Source organism: Leucopleurus acutus, assembly GCF_964270905.1.
Source record: "Leucopleurus acutus genome assembly, chromosome: 18".
In the NCBI taxonomy this organism is placed as follows: Eukaryota; Metazoa; Chordata; class Mammalia; order Artiodactyla; family Delphinidae; genus Leucopleurus; species Leucopleurus acutus.
This window is the reverse complement of record NC_139160.1, coordinates 20,683,512-20,706,708: the sequence shown is the minus strand read 5'-3', so window position 1 is coordinate 20,706,708 and position 23,197 is coordinate 20,683,512. Positions and strand designations below refer to the sequence as shown.

The following is a 23,197-nucleotide window of genomic DNA, read 5'->3' as shown; positions in this document are numbered from 1 at the left end:
GCTGCAGGATAGTAACAAAGTCCCCTGTTCCACTATTTTTGTTTCTAGCTTACGCAGATCTTTTCTGAAATTGGCACTAGCATCATGTGGTATTCACTGTCCCTCCCTTGAAGGACCTGAGGAATATCAGTGGATATGATGTTGTGCCATTCCTCTGCTCAAAAGTTTTAATGGAACCCCCTGATCTACAGAATAAAATGTAAATTGATTCTGACATTCAGACTAGGTGACCTCTCCTTCACAGGCTGACCTCATCTACTTTCTGAGGGATCAACTTCCTTTTTTTGACCCTACATTCCCCTGAACATACTTCCTGTGGGGAGAACCTTGGCCTCAGCTTAGAAAGTCTTCCCCTCCAGGTCCACTTACAGAAATCCTATCTTTCAGTATCTGGCTGAAATTGTGCCTGTTCTTTCACTTCACTGGCACTTTATCATTCCTTTTTCTTTACAGTATGTCATACCTTAATAGATTATAAGCCCTCGGGACAGGGACTTTATCCCCTCACTTATCTGTTTCCTTCTGAATGAATTAATGAGGCCACTCCTAGTTATCCCAGTCAGAAGTGAGTTGTACCATCTGTGTCACTTACTTAGTAGTTACTACACCTTACAGTACAGCTATCTGTAACAATTGCTAATGGCTGAGCTCCCTAACCATTTCATATTCTCTTAGAGGGCAGGGTCCTACCTGATGCTTCTTTCAACGTCCATCAACACAGTATTTTACACATAATAACTCTCAACAAACACCTGTGATGATAGTAATCCAAAAATAATTCAAAATCACACTAAGTCTATTTCCAGATCATGATGAATATCCTCTCACTTCTTCAAAGATAACACCAATAAAGGAGCTTTCCTTAAACGTTTTCCCTCGAGAGGAAAAAGGAATCATAAGTATCAAGGATGTTTCTGTTCTAAATGAGTTATTCTTAGCAACTGCAAATAACTTTATATTTGTCCTCAGGAATTGCTAGCCCCTAATGTGGCTATAGTTTATTCTGTTAAGAGAACCAGACCAAAACAAGTCAATAAGAAACAAACCAGTACATAAAGATCAGACCTTGGGCAAGAAGTGGACTGTTGCTATAGCACTTCCATTGTGTTGCCATAGCCCTTCCATCCCAGAGAGCATCTGGGATGAGGATTTGTCCAAACCTAGCCACAGTCCATCAAGAACCCTTGCATCCTTTGCCATTAACCCAAGCATAGACTATCTGGGACCAAAAAGTGATGGGGGGTAGCCAACTGCGAGTCCTCTTTGAACTCACTGTATCATCCACTGCATTCCACAAAAGGAGGGAGGTCTTGCCTCAATGCTGAAATTGGAGTTGCTTTTAATAGGACCAAACCCCTGCAAGTTAGGAAGGTCAGTGTATAAACAATTCCCAATGCTAGTATCAAATCGATAAGTATTGTGCTAAGACTTGATATGTGGTGGGCTGTTGCAGAAAGCTAGCACCTACAAACAGACCAATAATTCCAGAAAGCCTTGTCCTTGTTCATATGGCTTCATATGTAGATTAGGTCAAGGTAGACTGGTTCCCTTCTGAGGTTCCAAGAGCTAGTCTGACATCTTCCTAGAGAGCCCCTCTGCTAGACGGAAGTTCATGTCCTCAAAATAAGGCTCAGTCCTTTACAGTCTCTCAAGGAACCCTGACCTAGGGTGACTCTCAGAAATGTTAGATCAAGATATAAAGCATCTATTCCCCTTTGTCCTCTACAGAACGTTTTTCCCCACAGTTTTTGGTTCTTGAACTACGTATTATTTTACTTCTGAAATGCTAATGAGAAAATTAAGCAGCACTTACTAGTTCCTCGTGGTCTTTGCTTTTGCTTCTGCTATAGGAATACGGAAACACTATCTTCTGGGAGTACGAATGCATGCTGACATAAGCTTTAATGTGGTTGATATTTCTTCTCAAGAAATCAGCCACTGCCTTCACTTCTGGTTCCGACTCAGGGTAAAGTCCACAGTAGGTTTCCGAGCACGAGAAACTCGAGGCACCTTCCTCTGTAGTGAAATTGATGGAGTGGAATCATAAGTAGATACGCAGCCTATTGTAATTTGTGATCTCCCTGACCATGTATTCTCCTAATATATAGGGTGTAACATTTTTAGATAAATGGATTCACTTGAGCTCTGTAAAGAACATATTTCTAATGTCCCCTAAATGTTGTTTATGTTTATTTTGAATTCAAATATTTACATGCCCTCATAGCAAGCCATCCAACAGTTGCTGCCTGAGGGCAGCCATCTTGCAGCCCCGAGAAAGTGGCTAACAGAGTCTCAGAAATGACAGCTCTGCCTCCAAACTTGTGGTTACAAGAGAAAAATAAACCCCATTTTCTTCCATCATTGTAAGTTTGGTTTTTCTGATATGTGTAGCTTAAAAATCACTAATTAATCCAGCTCATAAAAGTCTCATTTGAGAACTCAGAATATGTAAGTCTGCTTTCAGTGCTACTTCTAACTTGCTAACGTGGTTTAGTAAGTAAAACGGAATGGCGATATTTGGTGCTAGACTAATATGTGTTCATTCCTTTGAGAAATTATACAAAACATCACTTCGGATGGTAGCCTGACTCCCATCACTTCTCTCCTCTGTACCTAATTCACAGCGGTAGAGCCCCAGGGAGCCACCTCTGACCCAGAAAGATTCTTCCCTCCTGGAAACCGTTTATTAGCCCCAATTTGGGTCCCTCACTTGTCTTTTGCCTTTCGGAATCCCTCCACTGATAACTTGAAATCAAGATGCAGATTCTAGTTTCAGTCAAGCTACTCTCTTGAAAACAAAGAAGATAACAGCAATAACATCACCAGCTGACATCCAAAGAACACAAGCTATCTGTCAGGAACTCTGCTAAGCCTTACAGGCGATATCTCATTTAATCTTTACGGCAAACCTGTGAAGTAAATGCTCTTATTTTAGGAGATTCAAATTGGGCACCATTGGTGATAACCATTCTTTACACTAAGAGGCTATGCATCATATTGTTAATCACCCCATCACTTGATTTCAATCTTGTCTTTGCCATTTAATAGCTATATGGCTTGGGTAATTTTTTTTAACCAATAAGTCAAAAGTTGATGTAATCTAAATTAGTCCTTTATAGGAATGAATGACGGTAATGAAAGATGAGGCCTTAAGTTGGACACTACTTTTAGACTTCCATTATAAGGACTGTTTGGAATCCCCATTCTATGTACAAAACAGAACTTTTGTGGCCCAGCAGGAAATCTGAATACCCATATGCTCTCTGGCTTCCCAGAGCAACCAGGCAAGACAAACTCTTTTCACTCAATGGGAATTTTACATTTTACAAAACACTTGTGGCACAGGATGGGCATCTGGCACTGTCAACTCTTAACATGTTGGAAGTTTTCCTTTCAAATATATTTCTGTTTTATTTTATTTTTTTAAAATGCCAGTAAGGCACTACTAATTGTTAAGACTCAACAGTAATTTTAAAAAGTTCTAGTCTTCTATTTTGGCGTTTAAGCTGTTTAGCACTCACTTGCATTTCAATCAATCTTCTAGAGTGGTTGAGAAAGAGTAGAATTATTGGGCATGCCCTAGGAGGCAAGTCAATCTTGATTTTTTTAAACCTATCTATACCTCAATTTCCTTATCTACTAAATGGATAAATTATAAAATGCTTTTCCCAGTGCTGGCATATACTGAGTGTCTAATAACTTGTTTATCAGCATTACCATCATCATTATCGTCACATGGATTGGGACACAGAGAAGGCCAGTGTGCATTGCAGAGATGAGGTGGGGGAAGAAAGGAGCCATTGAGCTCCCTATAGTGCCTCAGGCCCAGTTCTAGTCTGTGTCCGAGGTCTGCCTGCATCCCAGTCCTTGGGTTCCCTGGGCTACTCCATGATCCTTATTATCCTTACAGAGCCTGCCTTTCTCTCTCTTTTTTTTTTTTGCGGTACGCGGGCCTCTCGCTGTTGTGGCCTCTCCCGTTGCGGAGCACAGGCTCCGGATGCGCAGGCTCAGCAGCCATGGCTCACGGGCCCAGCTGCTCCGCGGCATGTGGGATCCTCCCGGACCGGGGCACGAACCTGTGTCCCCTGCATCAGCAGGCGGACTCTCAACCACTGCGCCACTAGGGAAGCCCAGGTAATGCTAGTTTTACCACGAAAAACATTAAGTAAAATAGAGCAGCAAAAGAGCTTGCGGATGAAAGAAGTTCCAAAAGGGAACTTATAACTGAAGAGTGATTGTCAGACTTAGAAGAATTTCAACAAACTTGGAGTTAGTCGGCCTGGCTTTATATTCCAGCTCTGCCACTTCCTAGCTCTGTGCTCTTGAGCAAGGGACTTAACCTTTTAAAGTCTGGGTTTCTTTATCCATGATGTGTAGATAATGAAACTCAGGGGATGGAATATATAAACTGCTCAGCACTTAGCAACTGTCAGCTCTATTTATTCAGAGGTCTTTTATATTAGCTGCTGTTTGTCTGGCTCCCTGTCCAATTATCACTGCTGTGGCAGTCTTTACACCTCAGTGGGCACTTTTTTTTAAACGTCTTTATTGGAGTATAATTGCTTTACAATGGTGTGTTAGGTTCTGTTTTATAACAAAGTGAATCAGTTATACGTATACGTATGTTCCCATATCTCTTCCTCTTGCGTCTCCCTCCCTCCCACCCTCCCTATCCCACCCCTCTAGGTGGTCACAAAGCACCGAGCTGATCTCCCTGTGCTATGCGGCTGCTTCCCACTAGCTATCTATTTTACGTTTGGTAGTGTATATATGTCCATGCCACTCTCTCACTTTGTCACAGCTTACCCTTCCCCCTCCCCATATCCTCAAGTCCATTCTCTAGTAGGTCTGTGTCTTTATTCCCGTCTTACCCCTAGGTTCTTCATGACCTTTTTTTTTTTTTTCTTAGATTCCGTATATATGTGTTGGCATACTGTATTTGTTTTTCTCCTTCTGACTTACTTCACTCTGTATGACAGACTCTAGGTCCATCCACCTGACTACAAATAACTCAATTTCGTTTCCTTTTATGGCTGAGTAATATTCCATTGTATATATGTACCACATCTTCTTTATCCATTCATCCGATGATGCACACTTAGGTTGCTTCCATGTCCTGGCTATTGCAAATAGAGCTGCAATAAACATTTTGGTACATGACTCTTTTTGAATTATGGTTTTCTCAGGGTATATGCCCAGTAGTGGGATTGCTGGGTCGTATGGTAGTTCTATCTTTAGTTTTTTAAGGAACCTCTGTATTGTTCTCCATAGTGGCTGTATCAATTTACATTCCCACCAACAGTGCAGGAGTGTTCCCTTCTCTCCACACCCTCTCCAGCATTTATTGTTTCTAGATTTTTTTGATGATGGCCATTCTGACCGGTGTGAGATGATATCTCATTGTAGTTTTGATTTGCATTTCTCTAATGATTAATGATCTCCAAAGAAGATATACAGATTGCCAACAAACACATGAAAGAATGTGCAGTGGGCACTTTTACTGAATAATCTTAACAACGGCCTCTTACGAAGAAACCACTAAGTGATTCCCTTTAGCCTGAGGCAGGATCAACTGTTCTTTCCTCTGTTTACTTACTTTATCTGTAGCTCTCTTAAAACAACTAATTTCATGCACATGTTCATTTGAATAGCTTTCAGAGACCCCTCAGTGTGTCAGGTAATGGATAGTGGTCACTGCCCTCATGGGGTTTCTGACTTAGAGGAAGGAGGAAATGAAGAGAAAAGGTAAGTACTCGACCGAAAAGTTTTCATATCTACTTTGGGATAATGATGAAATGTTCAAAATCATGAATTTTCACTTCTTTTTTTAAAAGGAAATACAGAAGATCATGTACCTAGGACTGTGTAAAGGAATGGGAGGAAGAGGATGTTTCTGTGGTTTCAATAGCTGTGCTCCCTTGTTGTCACATGCTCCCACCTCCAAAAATATGGGTGATTCCAGCTCAGTCGTTAAGTTTAGTGTTGCTTTGTAGTCGTTTCTTAAATGTAGTAACTATGAAACATAGTGAGGGGGTGGTGAACTAACACCTACCTCCCTGAGAGCAGACAATATCCCCAAATGCCTAAATCAGTGTTCACCAAGTGTCTTAACTCATTGGAATCAAGGAACAAGGAGCTCCCACAGTGCTGGACACAAGTTTCTCTTTACGATATTCATGAAAGAAAGAACTTAAGAAAGTGAATAGTGAATACAAAACAAAATGTTCTGGGAATTCCAGGACAGTCCATTGGTTAGGACTCCACACTTCCACTGCAGGGGGCATGGGTTCAATCCCTGGTTGGGGAACTAAGATCCCACAAGCCAAAGGGAAAAAAACCCCACAAAATGTTTTGCAGCACTATAAAAGTCAATATTTTCCAAAGCAATTGAAAATAAGAGGTACCCACCCAACCCTAGCCTTTGATATCCTCATAATGAATGTTATTTGTTGATGAAAGTAGGAAATTTAGTGGTCATTTCCTTATGATTTCAGAGAAATAGAATTTTAGAATTTTGAAGCTAGAAGGGAACTTAAAGAACTAATCCAACTTCCTTCTTTTAAAGGTATGGACATGGCAGGGAGAAACAGGGTAAAGGTGTTTTGCTGATCTGAGTCAAACTTCATAGCACTACGTTTAACCAAAAAGTTTCTTATCTAAATTATCTTCTGATTCAGATAGGCCTCCCCTCTAATCAGTTTGAATTAATGAGCTTTTAGGAATACCACCTTTTAAATGAAGACACATTTGTTAGAAATAAAGCAAACAACCTACCACACCAGTGTTTGGAGGCAAAGTTCCTGTTCAGGTCTGTTCCGATGCAAGAATTGTTTTCATGAAAAGAACGGTTCTTTCTCCACATTCGATTCTAAATAAACAAAACACAGGTAACCAGGGCAGCCATGTTTGCAGTTCAGGAAAGACACGACTTTCAAAGCCTAAGTGGACAGTGTTGTGTTTCTCTCCTTCAACTCATCTCTTTATCCTGTCACTGTCTTCACAGTACTTCTTGCATAGCCCCTGTTCTATCCAGGTCTCAGCTGGGTTCACTCAAACTTGAATCAACTGAAATGGTGATATTTCATGAGCTTTGACCTATACAAAAAAACCATTTCATTTGGTTTTGCTAGGCTGCTTACTGGCCTTCTTATTTGGCCTTGTTTCCTTTAATTTTATGCATTGTCATTTTAAGTTCCTTCTGTGAAAAGTAAAATAACTTGGTGTTTCAACTCAAATTAAAACTATGGGTCATTTTTTTAATTGAAATGTATTTGACATATAACATTGCACAAATTTAAGGTGTTCAACATGTTGATTTGATACATTTACACATTGTAATATGATTGCCATTTGGGGGATAGCACCTCTATCATGTCACATAAATTATCATCTCTTTTTTGTGGTGGGAATAATTAAGATCAAGTCTTTTAGCAAGCTTGATGATTATAATACAAAATTGTTGAGTCATGAGTTTCAATGCTCTCTTTAGATTGAATTCAACACTCACTTAAAACCTATAGGAGGGGCTTCCCTGGTGGCGCAGTGGTTGAGAGTCCGCCTGCCGATGCAGGGTACACGGGTTCGTGCCCCAGTCCGGGAGGATCCCACGTGCCGCGGAGCGGCTGGGCCCGCGAGCCATGGCCGCTGAGCCTGCGCGTCCGGAGCCTATGCTCCGCAACGGGAGAGGCCACAGTGGTGAGAGGCCCGCGTACCGCAAAAAAAAAAAAAAAAAAAAAAAAAAAAAAAAAACCTTTAGGAGGCAGAGCTGTGCAGACACCTCTAGCCTGATGGCTCCTTTGATTGTACTGATTCAACTCTGGTTTTTAAACGTAATGCAAATACTCCATTGGGTTCTTGGGGTAATCTGGGAATTTGATCATGTAAACAGTTGCACAGACTTTGTTTAAGTTCTGGGTTGGGATGACATGGCACACTTTTCCCTATTCCACCAACACTTTCGCCAAGCCTCTCAGTCTGCTTCCAACCCCAGACCTGTGATTCTGGTAGCAACAGTTGTTCTGAGGAAATCAAGTTCTCACACTTCAGGGACTAATTGGCAGAGTTAAGATACAAAGGACAGTTGGGGAGTAAGTATATCTAAAAGGTGGCTGAATTCCACTGTGATTCCAGTGAAGGCATAAATTTATTGTAATAGCAACCTACAAATGTGACCATTTATTGAACACCAATTTTGTGTTAGGTACTATACTAGGTATTTCTCACTTACTTAGTTTAGGGTTTGCTCACTCCTATGGACAAACTTTTACTCACAGTATTTGTCTTCCCTGAGATGACTTTTTCATCAATCTCCTTCACTATTCCTATATCTTCTGCTTAAATTACCCTCTACATAAAAAAATTCCTGTATAATTCCTTATGTATCTAATCACTGCAATTATTCTCATTCCCCTTAGTGTTTGTATGTGCTATTCAAGTAGGTTTTTCATATATGTTCAACTATGTTTTTATGTGCCCCTCATTAAATTAGAAAGGACTGTACTTCATATTGCTTGAGTAATTTTACATGAATCATGATGCTGATGGATTAGAAATAGTAATGGTTTCCAGTATAGATGAGATGGACCATGATATTCATACTTATGTTCATGATTGAGTTAAAGGGTACTAGGATTAAATTCACATATTGGTTAGAATGCAATTCTGCTACAATGCACATTCGGTTAGAATGCTGTTCTAATTCTTGCAACTCATGATTTTACAATCAAAATACCATTCAAACGATTCCTAGTAAGAATGAACGGATGTAGGTACTGCGCATCAAGGTAGCTAACATCACAAAAAGAGATACAGCCAGACATTGTGCACCTCCTGTTGGGAGACCACACTATCACAATGAAGTAGTCTTGCCAAAAACGTCAAACCTGAATCTTATAAAGCTTCTAGAATCCAAATATAAGGTTTTGGAAAATACAGAGGACAAAGGAACATGGAAAAGCGATTAGCAAATCCAGACAACAGGAAGCTCTTTTCTTCAATGAAAAAATTGCAAGGAAATAGAGAAAAAGAGAGATGGAGAGAGAATCTACAGATAAAAATAAAAGCTATAAACCAATCACAATATATTAGCCTATTTGGATCCTGAACCAAAGAAATAAACTTTTTAAAAAGTTATGATACAATTGGAAATTTAAACACTGCTTGGAAATCTTATGCTAGTAAATAATTATTGTTCATTTTTAGGTATAATTGTACAGTTATTTTTTAAGACCTCTTTTAGAGAGGCATACTGAAATATTTATTGATGAAATGATATGGTATCTGAGATTTGCTTCAAAATAATATGGGTAAGATAGAAGGGAGTTGGGGATATACATGAAAAAAGATTGGCCAAAAAAAAAAAAAAAAGATTGGCTATGAGTTGATTGGCTGTGTGATGGGTACATAGGAGTTTACCATACAATTATTCCCACTCATATATGTTTGTTTGAACTTTTCCATAATGAATTAAAAAAGTTTTTTCATAATAAAACCATTATACCAGGGTCCAGGATTCTATAAATAATTCAGCCTATGTATCCTGTATCCCCTGTTTTGTTTTCTTTACCTTCACCTACCTTTTTCCATGTGTAGTCATAACCATCCACGTTAACCACCGGCATAACATAGAAATCCATGTGCCTCAGAAGACTGGTAGGCAGATTTTCTTGCTCATGGAAACGAGTTACCTACAAATTAAACCAAGTATATTTGATGATATATCTTTTATGTCCTTCTAAACTTAGTCTGTGTCTTCTTCTTTAACTGAGATATAATTGACATATAATCCTTGAGCAACACAGGTTTGAACTGTGTGGGTCCACTTGTATGCAGATATTTTTCAGATTTTTATAGTACTACATGATCTGCAGCTCATTGAATCCACAGATGCAGAACTGTGGATATGGAGGGCTGACTGTAAAGTTATACATGGATTTTCAAGTGTAGGGAGGGTTGGCACCCCTCACCCCTGCATTGTTCAAGGGTCAACTGTATTAATTTAAGGTGTATAATATAATGATTCAAAATTTGTCTATATAGTGAAGTGGTCACCACAATAAGTCTAGTTAATATCCATCTAGTTAATATCCACTAAACTTAGTCTATTTTTTTATTAAAAAAATTTTCAGATGTTTAGATTTGCAGATTCAACTTTCAGGAAGAGTATTCGTTCCTTGAAAAGTCTGAACTTAGGGTACTATGTTGCCAAGTGGTGGTAAATGCCCTGGACATGGGACAATTGGTCTTCCTATTTATGGAGGCAGAAAATTCAACCATCTATTTTCTAAAATTTCCTTCAAGAAACAAAAAGAATTCTTTATTAAAGCCTAAAGCCCACTACAAAGATTTAAGGAAACAAAAACCTATATTTCCACTCTTTTCACAATAAGCCATCTCAATCAAAGCTTAGACTAACCTTGTCTTATTCCCACACATGTCTAGATAATATTTTCTGCATTGTCCTTATAAGTTGTGAGCTAAATTTCTGCTAGAATCGAGTTCGTTTCCCAAGCATCAGATCATCTGGCTTTAAAGCCAGTGGTAGCTTTTCCTAGGTACTGGCTATGAGTTTCGTAACAGATATCATCTGACACTGCTCTTCTGTGCTTTAGAGTCATACCCAGCTTGGGGTCACATATTTTAACATGATCCAAGGACATCCACATTCCAACGACTGAGAAGTTCACTCCAAAATGACCAAATACAGACGTAGCAGAAGCACAAAGACAAATTTCAGCCAGTTAGATCATTTCATCTAGGACTAAGCTTTGGTATAAATTCTTCATTTGTGGCAACATTGTTACATTTTAATTTGTGGATTAGTTCACAATTAGTTGTTGATTTAAACTTTACTCAAAAGACTTTGTTAAGTATTTTTTCATTGTTGATAAAAAGAAAATGTCTTTTTTAAAAATTGAAGTATAGGTGCTGTACAATTTTATATAAGTTACAGGTGTACAATATAGTGGTTCACAAAAAAAACAAGAAAAAAAGGAAACCATCGACAAAACTAGAAGACAACCTACTGAATGTGAGAAAATATTTGCAAATGATATGACCAATAAAGGGCTAATATCCAAGAAAAATGTCTTTTAAATCTTACCTTTGCTATAGCTAAAACTTTACCATCTTTTCTTTAAATATTTAAAATATTATATCCATATTTTCCTAGAACAACCATAATAGTCAAATTTAAATTATTTGCCATAGATAACCCCTTAGTAAATATGGGAGAAAGGAAAGCAAAAGTACAAGTTACTTTTTAATCTACTATAGGTCAGAAACAAAAACTTAATGAAAAGGAAGTAATTTTATAGAATGAAAGAGGCAATCTTTTAAATAGTTGAGCGACTAGTTAAATACATTTTTATGCTACAAATTTGTAAATTTATGTTAGAGTCATTTTTCAGTAATAACATGGCATTCATTATCAGAAAAAAAATTAGGAGATCTTATTTTCTTTCAAATAATAAAGCATTTATCATTTTTATTTCTACAATGTTTGCTGAAATTTTAATAGATGTGCTATGGTTGGTTTTTTTTGTCCTTTTCACTCTCTTTATGGTTGGATGGGAGTCTTTCAGCAAAAAGTTAGTCTCTGAGAGATGATCAATGTTAGTCTGAGAATTTCTTGTCTCATAAGCAGGGCTCCAAACAGAATGGGTGAGTGAGGGCTGAAATATAGCCTATACTCTGTGTGTCAAACCCTACCTTCATGTGTGGTTGCAGCTGAAATCCCAGAGGAAGGGGTGCTTAGCTTTTAACAGCTTTATTGAGATATAATTCACATGCCAGAAAATTCCCCATTTCTAAGTGCACAATTCACTGGATTTTATATCACAGAGTTATGCAACCATCACCACTATCTGTAGAATATTTTTATCACCCCGCCCACCACCACCAAAAACCAAAAACCCCTTAGCCATTAGGAATTACCCCCTTCTCCTTTCTCCTCTTCCCTCAGCCTGGCAACCACTAATTAACTTTCTGTCTCTGTGGATCTGCCCATTCTGGACATTTCATGTAAGTGGAATAATAAAATATATGGCCTTTTGTGCCTGGCTTCTATCACTTAGCATAATGTTTTCAAGATTCATCCATGTTGTGGCATGAATCAGTACTTCATTCCTTTTCATTGCTGAATGGTATTCCATTGTATTCCATTTATCCACTCATAAGTTGATGGACGTTTGGATTGTTTCCACTTTTTGACTTATGAATAATGTTGCTTTGAACATTTGTAAACATACATGTTCAAGTCTCTTGGCTATACACCTAGGAGTGGAATTGCAGGGTCAAATGGTAACTCTATGCTTAAACTTTTGAGGAACTGCCAAACTATTTTCTAAAGTGTCTGCACCATTTTGTGATCCCAACAGCAGTGGATGAGAGTTCCAATTTTTCCACACTCTTACCAATATTTGTTATTATCTGTCTTTTTAAAATTTTAGCCATCCTGGTGGGTATGAAGTGGTATCTCATTGTGGTTTTGATTCATATTTCCCTAATGACTAATGATGTTGAGCATCTTTTCATAATGCTTATTGGCTATTTGTATATCTTCTTTGGAGAATTGTCCTTTCAGATATTTTGCCCATTCAAAATTGTCTTTTATTTGTCTTCTTACTGTTTATTTGTAAAAGTTATTTATATTTTTTGGATATGAGTCCCTGATCATATATATGATTTGCAAAAATTTTCTGAACGGTTTTCATTTATTATAGAGGTTTACAGTCATTATAATTTTTACTTTTATGGTGTACTCTTTGTCTCATATATGGATTTTTTGATGCCGAGGCCTTCTTCGGGGACAAAATTCCCTACTATGATATATGGGATAATACGATCTGCTCTGTAATGTTGCTTTATGTTCAATTTCTAAGGGCAGAATATGGCAAAAGGTATCTGCATAATTCAAATCAAAAGAAAAAAATTCATTGGGACTCAATTCTGATAATTGCTTCAGTTCTTCCCTTTACTTAGGAAACATACCACAATGGCATACTATTTCTTAATTATGTTCCAGTGTTTAGCACCAGCCAGAAATGTAGAAAGGATAAGACAGACAATCTTTAGTGTAATTTAAATGCTTAAAGCCTTGGTTCTCAAACTTAATATGCATAAAAGTCACCTGAGAAGATTGTGAAGATTGTAGATACCCGAGTCTCACCTCCAGACATTTTAAGTCACGAATTCTAGGATGTGACCTGGGAAAATGCATCTAAAAAACAGGCCAGTTGATTCTGATGCAAGTGGTCTTAGGCCACATATTGGGAAACTCTGGCTTAAGAGAATGTGAATACTTACAGAGGCTATGAACCACAAGCAGAAAGCAGGGGAGATCCACTCTCTGGCATGGATTCCACAGTCAATCCACATGGCATTTTTGGCCCTTTGTTCTTTCCTAGAAACCTGCACAGAGAAAATCAAAAAACAGTAATAAGACGCTTCAGGATAATAACTTCCATATATATAGTGCTTCTACTTAATCCTTTCAGCAAATCTATGAAATACGCATTATTCTCTGCATGCCTTTGAGAATTCTCAAGGGAAATTAAAAGCTGGTGTAATTAAAGGATAGTAGCTAAGGTCACATAGCTGATGAGGGTTGGGACTGAGGTCTGAAGCCAGGACTCGATTTAAAACTCTTTTTTCTTTAACTTTTATTTTTTTAAATGTTTACATTTTTTTATTGAAGTATAGTTGATTTAGTCTTGTGTAAAGCTCTTTTTATTCCCTCACAATCCCCTTGCGATACCAGAGCTGCATGAGGTGGGTGTAGAAGTAGACAGCAGAGAACTAGTGTTTCAGGCCATACCTTCACACTCTAGTTAGAATTAAGTGGTTATGTGTTGGGTACACAGCTTTCTGTGGGAGGGGTGGGACAGAGAAAGGCTTGGGAGAGGAAAGCCAGTGGTCCAAGATAAACTTGGATTCCCTCACCATTTTGCCCGGGTGCACACTCTTAATGTGTAGATTATTTCCCTGTGTCACCCCAAAATAAGCACACATCTAGCTTCACACCAATTTATTACCAACAGGTCTGGGGACAGGGCCCTCATTCTGATTTACCATCTGGGGGACTAGTGGAGCTGCCAGCTTTCTGGAATAAGAACTCCCCACCTTTCCTCCATGATAGGCTTTGATGTCTTCAGAAGAATTCTGAAAAACGCCTCCAGACAAAATGAATCATAATTCATTTGCTTTTAAATATTAGACACACATGTTAGAGTATGGAGGGAAGGGAGAAGAGTGTTGCAAAATCAAACAAATATGTGGAGCTGGAATTCCAAAACAAGAAAAAGAGAGAGCTCGATTTTTAAACTGCCATCTACGCCACTCAGGGAGGCTCTTCTTAACTAACCCGGAGCTCGCGATATCCAATAAGAAGGCAAGTGAGAAAGTCAAATGGCTTTGGCCACAAAGGGTCAAATTGTACAAAGAGGAGAACCACCCAGCTGATTTAATCCACTCAGTGTAAAAGAAATCCTGAGTTGTCTGCACTAGTTGCCCTACTCGACCTTCTGTTTTACTGTGCTGAGCAAATTCTCCTGGTGCCGGTCCTGACGCTGGGAAGATGGAGGAGTCCCAGAGACTCACATGATGTGCACATCCTTGGTTGAGTACGATTGGGAGTAATGCATGCAGAAAGCATGGTTCTCCAACATGTACATTAGGTCCCAGAAACACAAGTTCCAAAGAGTACACACAACGCGGCTGAAAGTAAATGTCATAAGTGGGTAGGCCATGATTACACGGATCCAGTCTGGTTGACCAACTCGGCTGTCAAGAGGACCCAATTTTCCTACGTCTGCCTTGAGTGCGCACTGCAAGTTCTTGTCAGAACAGATGAAAACCCAGAAATCCTGAGTCAAAATCTTATCTTTGGATGATCGAAGAGGCCCACCTATCACAATTTAGATAATGTTGGGAAACTATGTATAAATTAAATGTTCCTAAATCGGATGTATTTTTCCAATGATTAATTTGTTTTCCAGAGCTTCTTTTTCATTTATTTTTATTTTATTTTCTTCCGGGGAAAGAGTGGTTAAAAAAACAGAACTGCAGAATTAGAACTTAACAGGCAGGAATTAGTTTAGTTTCACAGCTCCCAATATTCTTTCTGTGGCCACGTTCATTGACTTTACTAAGGCCAATTTATTCAACTGAAAATAAAGAACCAGACAGGTGGTGACTGAGCAAAAGCTATCATATCAGCCCTGCTGCCCCAAATCCCAGCATTGCCCTGGTTCCTATCCCTTCCTAAGTTTCGCTGTTCAACTCTTTCTTTGTTTCTAAAAACGGTATCAATGTCAATATTTGTTCAATCACAGATTCCCCTACTCTTTTTTTTTTTGCCTAAGTCACTTAGTCAGAGGTGGTGGTGTTAATAAAACAGGATTTGAAATTTAATCTAGACCACTCCCCTCATTTTATGAAGGTAGGCATTAAAGCCCAGGAAGGTTAAATGGCTTATCTATGTCACAGAGTTGATACTGTTAGACCAACACTACATTAGTAAAGGAAAAAAATTTAAAGGTAATAACCAATCCCTAAATAGCTGGATATTAAAGTTGAGGAACACTTATAACACACATATTTCCAGAACTCAAAAAAAAAAAATTCAAGTAATAACAAGCACTGCTGGATAATTAACACATCCCCCAAAGTAAAGTTGAAAGGTCAACGACTCTTCCCACAACATACCTTTAAAACATAAAGTGGGTACTTCTCATATGAGGATCCAATGTGGATTTTTTCAACCATATCAGGATACAACTCAGTCATAACTTCGATCCAAGAATAGATCTATCAGAGCAGAAACCAGCAGTCACAGAGCAAGTTCAAAGCATTTTCCTGACAAAGGAAACAGACCACTTCTTCGAGGAAGGGCAATCCCTCGAAAACACTTGTATGTGGAGAGAATGAGGGACTAAAACACTTGGGGTAGGGTGTTTCTTCTGCTGTTTAGAAAAATCAATAAAACTAAAGTTTTGAAAAACATCAAGGTTTAGGGAAAAAGTACTAAGAAACTTACAACAAATTAGGAAAGATAATCTTCAAAGCAGCGCTCCTTAAGTTATTTTTAAAGGCTCATCACATTGAATCCCTGCCTCTGTGCATGAAATCCTCTTTACCATTCAAGAGTTCATTTCTACATGGAATTTTTTTTTAAATATCCACTTTTCAAGCGTAACCTAAGGAAGTCCTGGGCGCTGCCTTTGAACAGGATAAATCGAGGTGTCATTATTTCTTACTGAAGACCTGTGGACTCACAACAAAATCTGTGAAATGATGAGAGGCAAAGGGGAAAACAGTCTGGAGAAGAAAAATTTCTCTTCTACCCAGGGAAGGAGTTTGATTCTGGACCTCTCTCCTGGGTGGAAGTCTAGTGGTCTGTGATTCTGTCAAGATTATAATAGAAAGAAAAAATAAAAATTTCTGGGTCTGATTTTAGGCTAGTGCCCACCTGAAAGCAGGCATTGAATGATGGAGCCTGGCCATGTTTTAATGTAGACCAACTTCTCAGGGACGATTTTTAAACTTTTACACCTTCTGCAGTGGGCATGACCAACCCAATGGCCTTATCTCTGGGAACTTTTCTAGAGGTAATTTCAAATAGCAATCCTAGCTGATGGGAATGCGAGCACCGTTTGCCCTTGGATCCTCTTAGAGGAACATAACTAGGGTGAGTGGTATGTGGGAGTGGTTGCCTTGTGCCGAGAGTTCAGATGCTCCTGGAAGGCCTACCTGCTGCCAAGTACCAGTGCTGTCAGTGTCTGAGGTGCCGGAAATTTAACTATCAGGATTTCCTCATTGGGCCTCTGTTTACTGTGTTACTCCTCTAAGGCATGCATACACCTGAGAGAACTACTACATCAAACTATTTTGTGTTACAGCCTTGATGGTTCAGTAGATTTCCTCCAACAGGGAGGCTGTGTTATATAAAGGCAGCTTTACAGAAAACTTGATTCATTTCACAATCTGCGGTAATGATGGTCATATCCTTTGAATAACTCTCTTCTTTTGCCATTTGTTTTAAGTGATGTTTTTCAGTCATTTGTTTTTCTCCCCTGCAGGGGATTACTGAAAATTTCCTAGTGAGAGTCAATGACAGAAGAAACCCCTCTTGCCCCTCAAGTGAACATGTGGTGAGGACTGAAGGAGAGATCCGTGTTGAAGGGGAAGAAAGGGCTTGGCAGAATTTCCGGGGAGCAAGATTGCCATGGTTCCTACAAACCTCTTAGAAGGGATCGGGCGTGGGAGCGAGGAGAGGTCCAAACTGTTTTCTGGAACATCATTGTAATGAAATGAATTGTGTCCCCCCTCAAATTCATATGTTGAAGCCTTAACCTCCAGTACCTTAGAATGTGACTGCATTTGGAGATAGGGCCTTTAAAGAGGTAATTAAGTTGAAATGAGGCTGTTGGTATGGACCCTAATCCAACCTGACTGGTGTTCTTATAAGAAGTGGAGATTAGCATGGACAGAGAGCCGCCAGGGATGTGCACACACAGAGAAATGGCCGTGTGAGGACACAGCAAGGAGGTAGCCATCTGCAGGTCAAGGAGAGAGGCCTCAGAAGAAATCAGCCCTGCTGACACCTTGACCTTGGACTTCCAGCCTCCAGAACTGTGAGAGAGTAAAATTCTGTTGTTTAAGCCACTCCGTATATGTCACTTTGTTATGACCGACTAATACAGTGTATGGCAACCTAATACTTTTTTTCCTGCCGTGTCTTTCCAACTCTTTCCTGGGGTGAGGGTAAGAAAAAAATAAGCTCTTTGAACAAAGTATTTAAAATATACCAGAAAAAAATTTTTTTAATGTCCATATCCTTTATTGATTTATTTAGGCTACACCATGCAGCTTGTAGGATCTTAGCTCCTCGGCAGTGAAAGCACAGAGTCCTAACCACTGGACTGCCAGGGAATTCCCAGAAAAATGTTTTTAACTACCTCTGTATAAGGCATTCCACTCTTCCCACCAAACCCAACACAGCATTGACATAGTTAGGTTCTCCATTTGCAAATTGTGCCTACCCAGCCTCTGGACCCCAAGTTTGCTGATGCAGGGCTGATGTAGGAGGCTGGAGGGAGGTGGTCTAGGTGGAATAGACAGAGGCAAGGTAGGAGAGAGAAAGGAGAGGGTTGCAATTTTAAGATCCCCGTCAACCAGCCAGGTACATCGATTCTAGAAGCACACTGAGTTCTGGTTTAACTAACTGGAAAAGAACAGATGCTTTTGAAGATTCAATAGAAAACTTTATTACTTAAGCCTTAGATGTCTTAAAAACATGGATATGGTTCTTAACAGTTTCTGGGCACCTAGCCAAAGATGATAAAAATACTGGTATTAAGGAATATAGCAGCATACTCCTATGAAAGAATAGAAGGTATCAAGGGATTTGTACTACTTGGAGTATATTATATTGAAAAGAAAGTGCTCCAAGGGGTTCAACTAACAAATATGGGGAAATGGCTCTTAGAGTATGATGTGAAAGCTTACTGAGGCCAATTGAACATTGATATCTTGCTTAGGTTCCCTCTAGAAAAATCAGAACCTATAAGTACTAATAGGAAAAAACCCAATTTCTTAAATATTAAAACACAGGCATTATCAACATTATTATTATTACTATTATTACTTAAATAGGTTCTTTCTGAGAGGAATAAAATGCACTTAAATACTTTGTGTACTAAATATAAGTGAATAAATTCCTTTAATTCAGTGAGATAATACGGTGATTATTCAGTAAGAGTACAACTAGGATAATGGTCTAAGGAGACATGATTAATTGGACTGTTAATTTTTTTGTGGCAGTTTCAATAAAAAGGCCCTATTTTTAACTTCCTGTTGTTCCTTAGAATGCAGTGTTACTCCTAACAGAGATACTCTTAGCTATGGACAAACAGGCTGCTTAGAGGCAATTTCCAAAATACGATGCAATCTTCCCAGGGAAGATATCTACAAAAGGATGAATTACTTCTGTACAATCAACCTCATTGTGATTTTTTTTTCACCCTCTTCCACCAATTTTGATTCTCTAATAATTTCCCATGGCTGAAATGGCAAAGCTCATTAAACGAAAATAGGAATTTTCGAGAGAAATGTGACAGCTTACCTCATTTAGTGAGTGATACTGTTCATAGTAGGAGGAGGAGGCCCGGGGGCTGATGGTGTCATTGGAAGTCTGCTGCCGGATAAGATCTTCCACATTTTCCAACAAGACCCTGGGTTATGAAACAGGGCATGAGCTGGTTGCCAAAGAGGGCTCTGATTTTCCTGCATGGCCCATTGCAGGCACAACAGGTGAGCAAGGGGGAAAAGTCACCAAGAAATCTAACAAGCACAAGGTGAAAACACCGCCAGCTAACATTATGATGAGCTGAAATACACAAGCCCTCTGGGTAGAGCCTCATGGGCATTGGAGGGATACTGGCTCCTATGGGGTATGTTTTCAGGGCCTCCAAAATCTCACCCCTTCTCCAAAATTACGAACATTTCTCATTAGTGTGTTTTATGTGAACATACAGGTTAATGGACAATGTTCTTCAATCCAGAGGAACAATGTATTATTCTGTTTTCAGTTAAGGACCGAGGAGAAGCAGAAAGCCTTCTCTTTATTTTTCCCTGTGAGTCACTGACCTACACCAGATGCATGTATAGGTATACATATGCATGTATAGGTTCTGCATGGCCAAAGTTGGTCAAATCTCTAGAGAAATAAGAGCACAGGAACAGGGAAGGTACAGGAAGGTGATCTCATTTAATTTCTCTTGCAAAGGATCACACAGTTAACTAGGCACAAACATCTTAATTAAGACAGACTGAAGCCATTCTGTTACCTGGGATGAACAATTGAAAGTTAGCTGTCATTCTAATAAAGCTTTCTTTACTTTTACTTAGGTCAGGGGGTAAAAGCCAAGCCTTTGACATCAGAAAGGTCTGAGTATGACTCCTAGCTCTGCCACGTTCCAGCTGGCTGACCTTGAGAAATTCCTTTGAAAATTTTTTTCATACACACAATGAGGATAGTATTTACCTCACAGGATTAAATAAGGATTAAATGATACAATGTATAGAAAGGCTCAGCACCTTTCCAGGGAGGCAGAAAACACCAATAACATATTATTAATACTAATCATAGTGTATTATCCAAAGGTTGCCCATTGATACACAGAAGAGAGCATGGCCTCCAGGAAGTGTCAGGGCAGCAGAGGGACACTGACGCTTGGGCAATGGATACAGAAAGGAGATGTGGACAGGAGACTCCAAAAGGAAGAAGGCATGGACTCTGAACAGAAATCATACCTAATGCAAATTTTAGTTTAGGGCCAGACATTACAGAATGTTCACTGACCTTGTGAAGGGAGCAAAATCTCCTTCAGCAGCTGCTTTTTCAAGAGATACCACAAAGCCTACTAAAGTGAAGGACAATTTTGCTCCCCGAGTCCAGGCACAGAGTAGAGGAACTATAAGAAGGAAGCAACTGGGAGGAATGGTAAGAGGCTCCTCAGATCATTGAGTCTCACAGTGCTTTGCAGATAAGGGACCAAGGTCATGAGAGGTAAACCACTTGTCCAGGGTCACAGAGCTAGCCCCTTGGGCTTCATCACCAATCTGTTCCAGAGATTTCCATGTTGCCATGTTTAATGTAAATATTTTTTCCATGAAGGAATGACACCATCCACTAGTAAAATGCATCATAGGTGCTTAGAATAGCTGCTCAGTAAATATGGAATCATGCCTCTACCTGAACGGAATTCTGCTCTCATTTAAATGGGCTTTCACGTTGCTTACATCAGACGCATTCACAAAAAAATGGACTTCTTTGCTCTTCGTAATAAATTCAGCTGTTACTGGCTGCCAGAGGACAATCTGCAGTTTCAAGGAGGAAAATTGATAAAAACAAAGACAGTTTTTCACATCATTCTCGTCTGTAGCTAAAGCCATAAAAGGGTTTTTATAAGGGAAGTAAAAAAGACATTCCTGGTGACTGGTCCCCATTTACACATGTGGTAGTGTAAACATTTATTTTACAGGGGGCTAGTTTTATTCTTTTCTGTAACCCCAGTAGCTAAAGAGGGCCTGGAACTTACTAGGTACTCAATAAATATTTGGCGAGGCAATGAACTAATGAATCAATTCATGAATGAATATATTTATGGCCCAACTGTAGAACTGGATTTGTATGTCACATGTTTAAAGAGAAACAAAAGTTTGTCTAGAAAGTTGATTAAATGTTGCTTTTCTTTAATAAAAATTCCATATCCTTGATACGATTATGCCTTTTCTTTAATCTAATTGCCTTTGGGAAATGTCTTTCCATACATAATATTTACATTTTTTTTTCTATTTTACTGAGCTTTTTTAAAGCACTTTCACACTCATTGCCTTTGATCATTATAACAACATTTTGCCATAAACCAAGCAGGTGTTATTATTTTCATTGTTCAGATGAAGAAATTAAGGCTCGAAGCTAAGTCGCCTAAAATCACACACCAAGAACTGGAAGAACAAGATCTAAGTCCTGAATCTCAGATGCTTCCTCTGGCAGTATTTCCTCTGTCCACGGTGTGGTGGCTGTGAGGACATGCCGGGCAGCTCTTCTGTTGAGGGGGGCTTAGTTCACTAACCTTCCCCACCGTTGTCCCTCTTGATTCCCCCCTGGCTTCTCCAGGGCTGCAGCCAGCCAGTGACAGAGCACTGCGGGTGTATTATTGCAGCCCCGTTCCTGCTAGATTACGGTCTCCCCTTACAGATGTCTTTGACTTAAGGACTTATCATGGTCCAGGCAAACCTTCATTGGGACTGCCCTGTGGTCTAGAGGTTGTCCACACACAGCCCTCCTTTCTGCACACATGTCAGAGCTGCTTGATGGTCTGGGGGTACTCCCTGCCACCTCCAGCTCCCTCCTCTTCATCCTTCACAAGCAGCCCCCATAACAAGTCTCACACATCTCTAATATAGTTTTGACCTCTGCTTCTCAGAGAGCCCTAACCCAACAACCATGGAGCCATCAATATTCTATCAGGATATTTTGTAATGTATCAGTTTTCTATTTTCTGGGGAGTTGAGTCCCAGGCATGAAAATTTTAATAAATTTTCCTTTGTGTTTTTGATGCTTACACCTTGGTTAAGTATTATTGCTTTTTTTTTTTTTTTTTCTTTTGCGGTACGCGGGCCTCTCACTGTGTGGCCTCTCCAGTTGTGGAGCACAGGCTCTGGACGTGCAGGCTCAGTGGCCATGGCTCACGGGCCCAGCCGCTCTGCAGCATGTGGGATCTTCCTGGACCGGGGCACGAACCCATGTCCCCTGCATCAGCAGGCGGACTCTCAACCACTGCGCCACCAGGGAAGCCCAGTATTATTGCTTTTTAAACAAAGATCTATTGGATTTCTGTTACTGTAGCATCTTTGTAAGTACCCCCCCCCTTTTATTCTTTGGTGCTGAAACCCAGTAATGAACCAGTAAGTTCACACTTTCAATGCCTAGGTACTGTCATGTAATTTGCTGAAAAGCCAATAGCATAAATGAAGAAAGTTTGATTTGGGGAACCAGTAAAATCATATGATTATGGGAAGGAGGAGAAGGCTACAAGGAGAGGGGTTTATACTAGCTGTATATAAGTCAGACAACATATAGGAGAGAACATGGCACACCAGACTCGTATAAAATATAAACAATAAGAAGATAAATGAGGGAGAAGTTACCTCGTATGTTGTAGTAGTATTCTGCAGAATTTGAACTTGCCTGGACGTTCTAGGAAGAGCAGTTAAAACCTGGCCACTGGGGGAAAAAATAAAACAGGATTTTGATCTTAAACAAAAAGTGAAAATAAGATAAATTATATTGGGAGGGGCTTCTAGGAAATTGTAAAAAGGAAACAAAATGTTGAAAGAAAAGAGGATCTCACCACAGATTTTAAAATAACCTTAGATTTTGCTTCCAGTCAAGATGGAGAAACAGGGACCAAGTTTACCCTCCTGCTTGAAACAAATAAAACACTGGACAATGTATGTCACTCAAGAAATTGAACATCTGTAATATGACGAAACATTGTATCCTGGATTGGGTCTTGGAACAGAATCGTGGAAAAACTGGTGTCATCTATAGAAAGCCTGCAGTTTTGTTAAGAGTAGTGTACCAATGTTGGTTTCTTAGTTTTGACAAACATACCATGATAATATAAAA

The 23,197-nt window shown here is 39.4% G+C and overlaps 1 protein-coding gene across 1 annotated transcript in view; it reads right to left on the bottom strand.

The window, feature by feature from the left end:
• CPB2 (carboxypeptidase B2) overlaps positions 1-23,197 on the bottom strand; it is a 40,220-nt gene that overhangs the window by 5,206 nt on the left and 11,817 nt on the right. Inside the window, exons 2-9 of the mRNA XM_082859315.1 lie at positions 22,717-22,792; positions 20,756-20,880; positions 19,124-19,232; positions 15,706-15,807; positions 13,306-13,410; positions 9,576-9,686; positions 6,775-6,868; positions 1,814-2,016 (exon numbers count right to left, since the gene is read on the bottom strand). Of these exons, the coding sequence (XP_082715441.1) occupies positions 1,814-2,016; positions 6,775-6,868; positions 9,576-9,686; positions 13,306-13,410; positions 15,706-15,807; positions 19,124-19,232; positions 20,756-20,880; positions 22,717-22,792 (925 nt within the window). The remainder of the gene's footprint in view (positions 1-1,813; positions 2,017-6,774; positions 6,869-9,575; positions 9,687-13,305; positions 13,411-15,705; positions 15,808-19,123; positions 19,233-20,755; positions 20,881-22,716; positions 22,793-23,197) is intronic.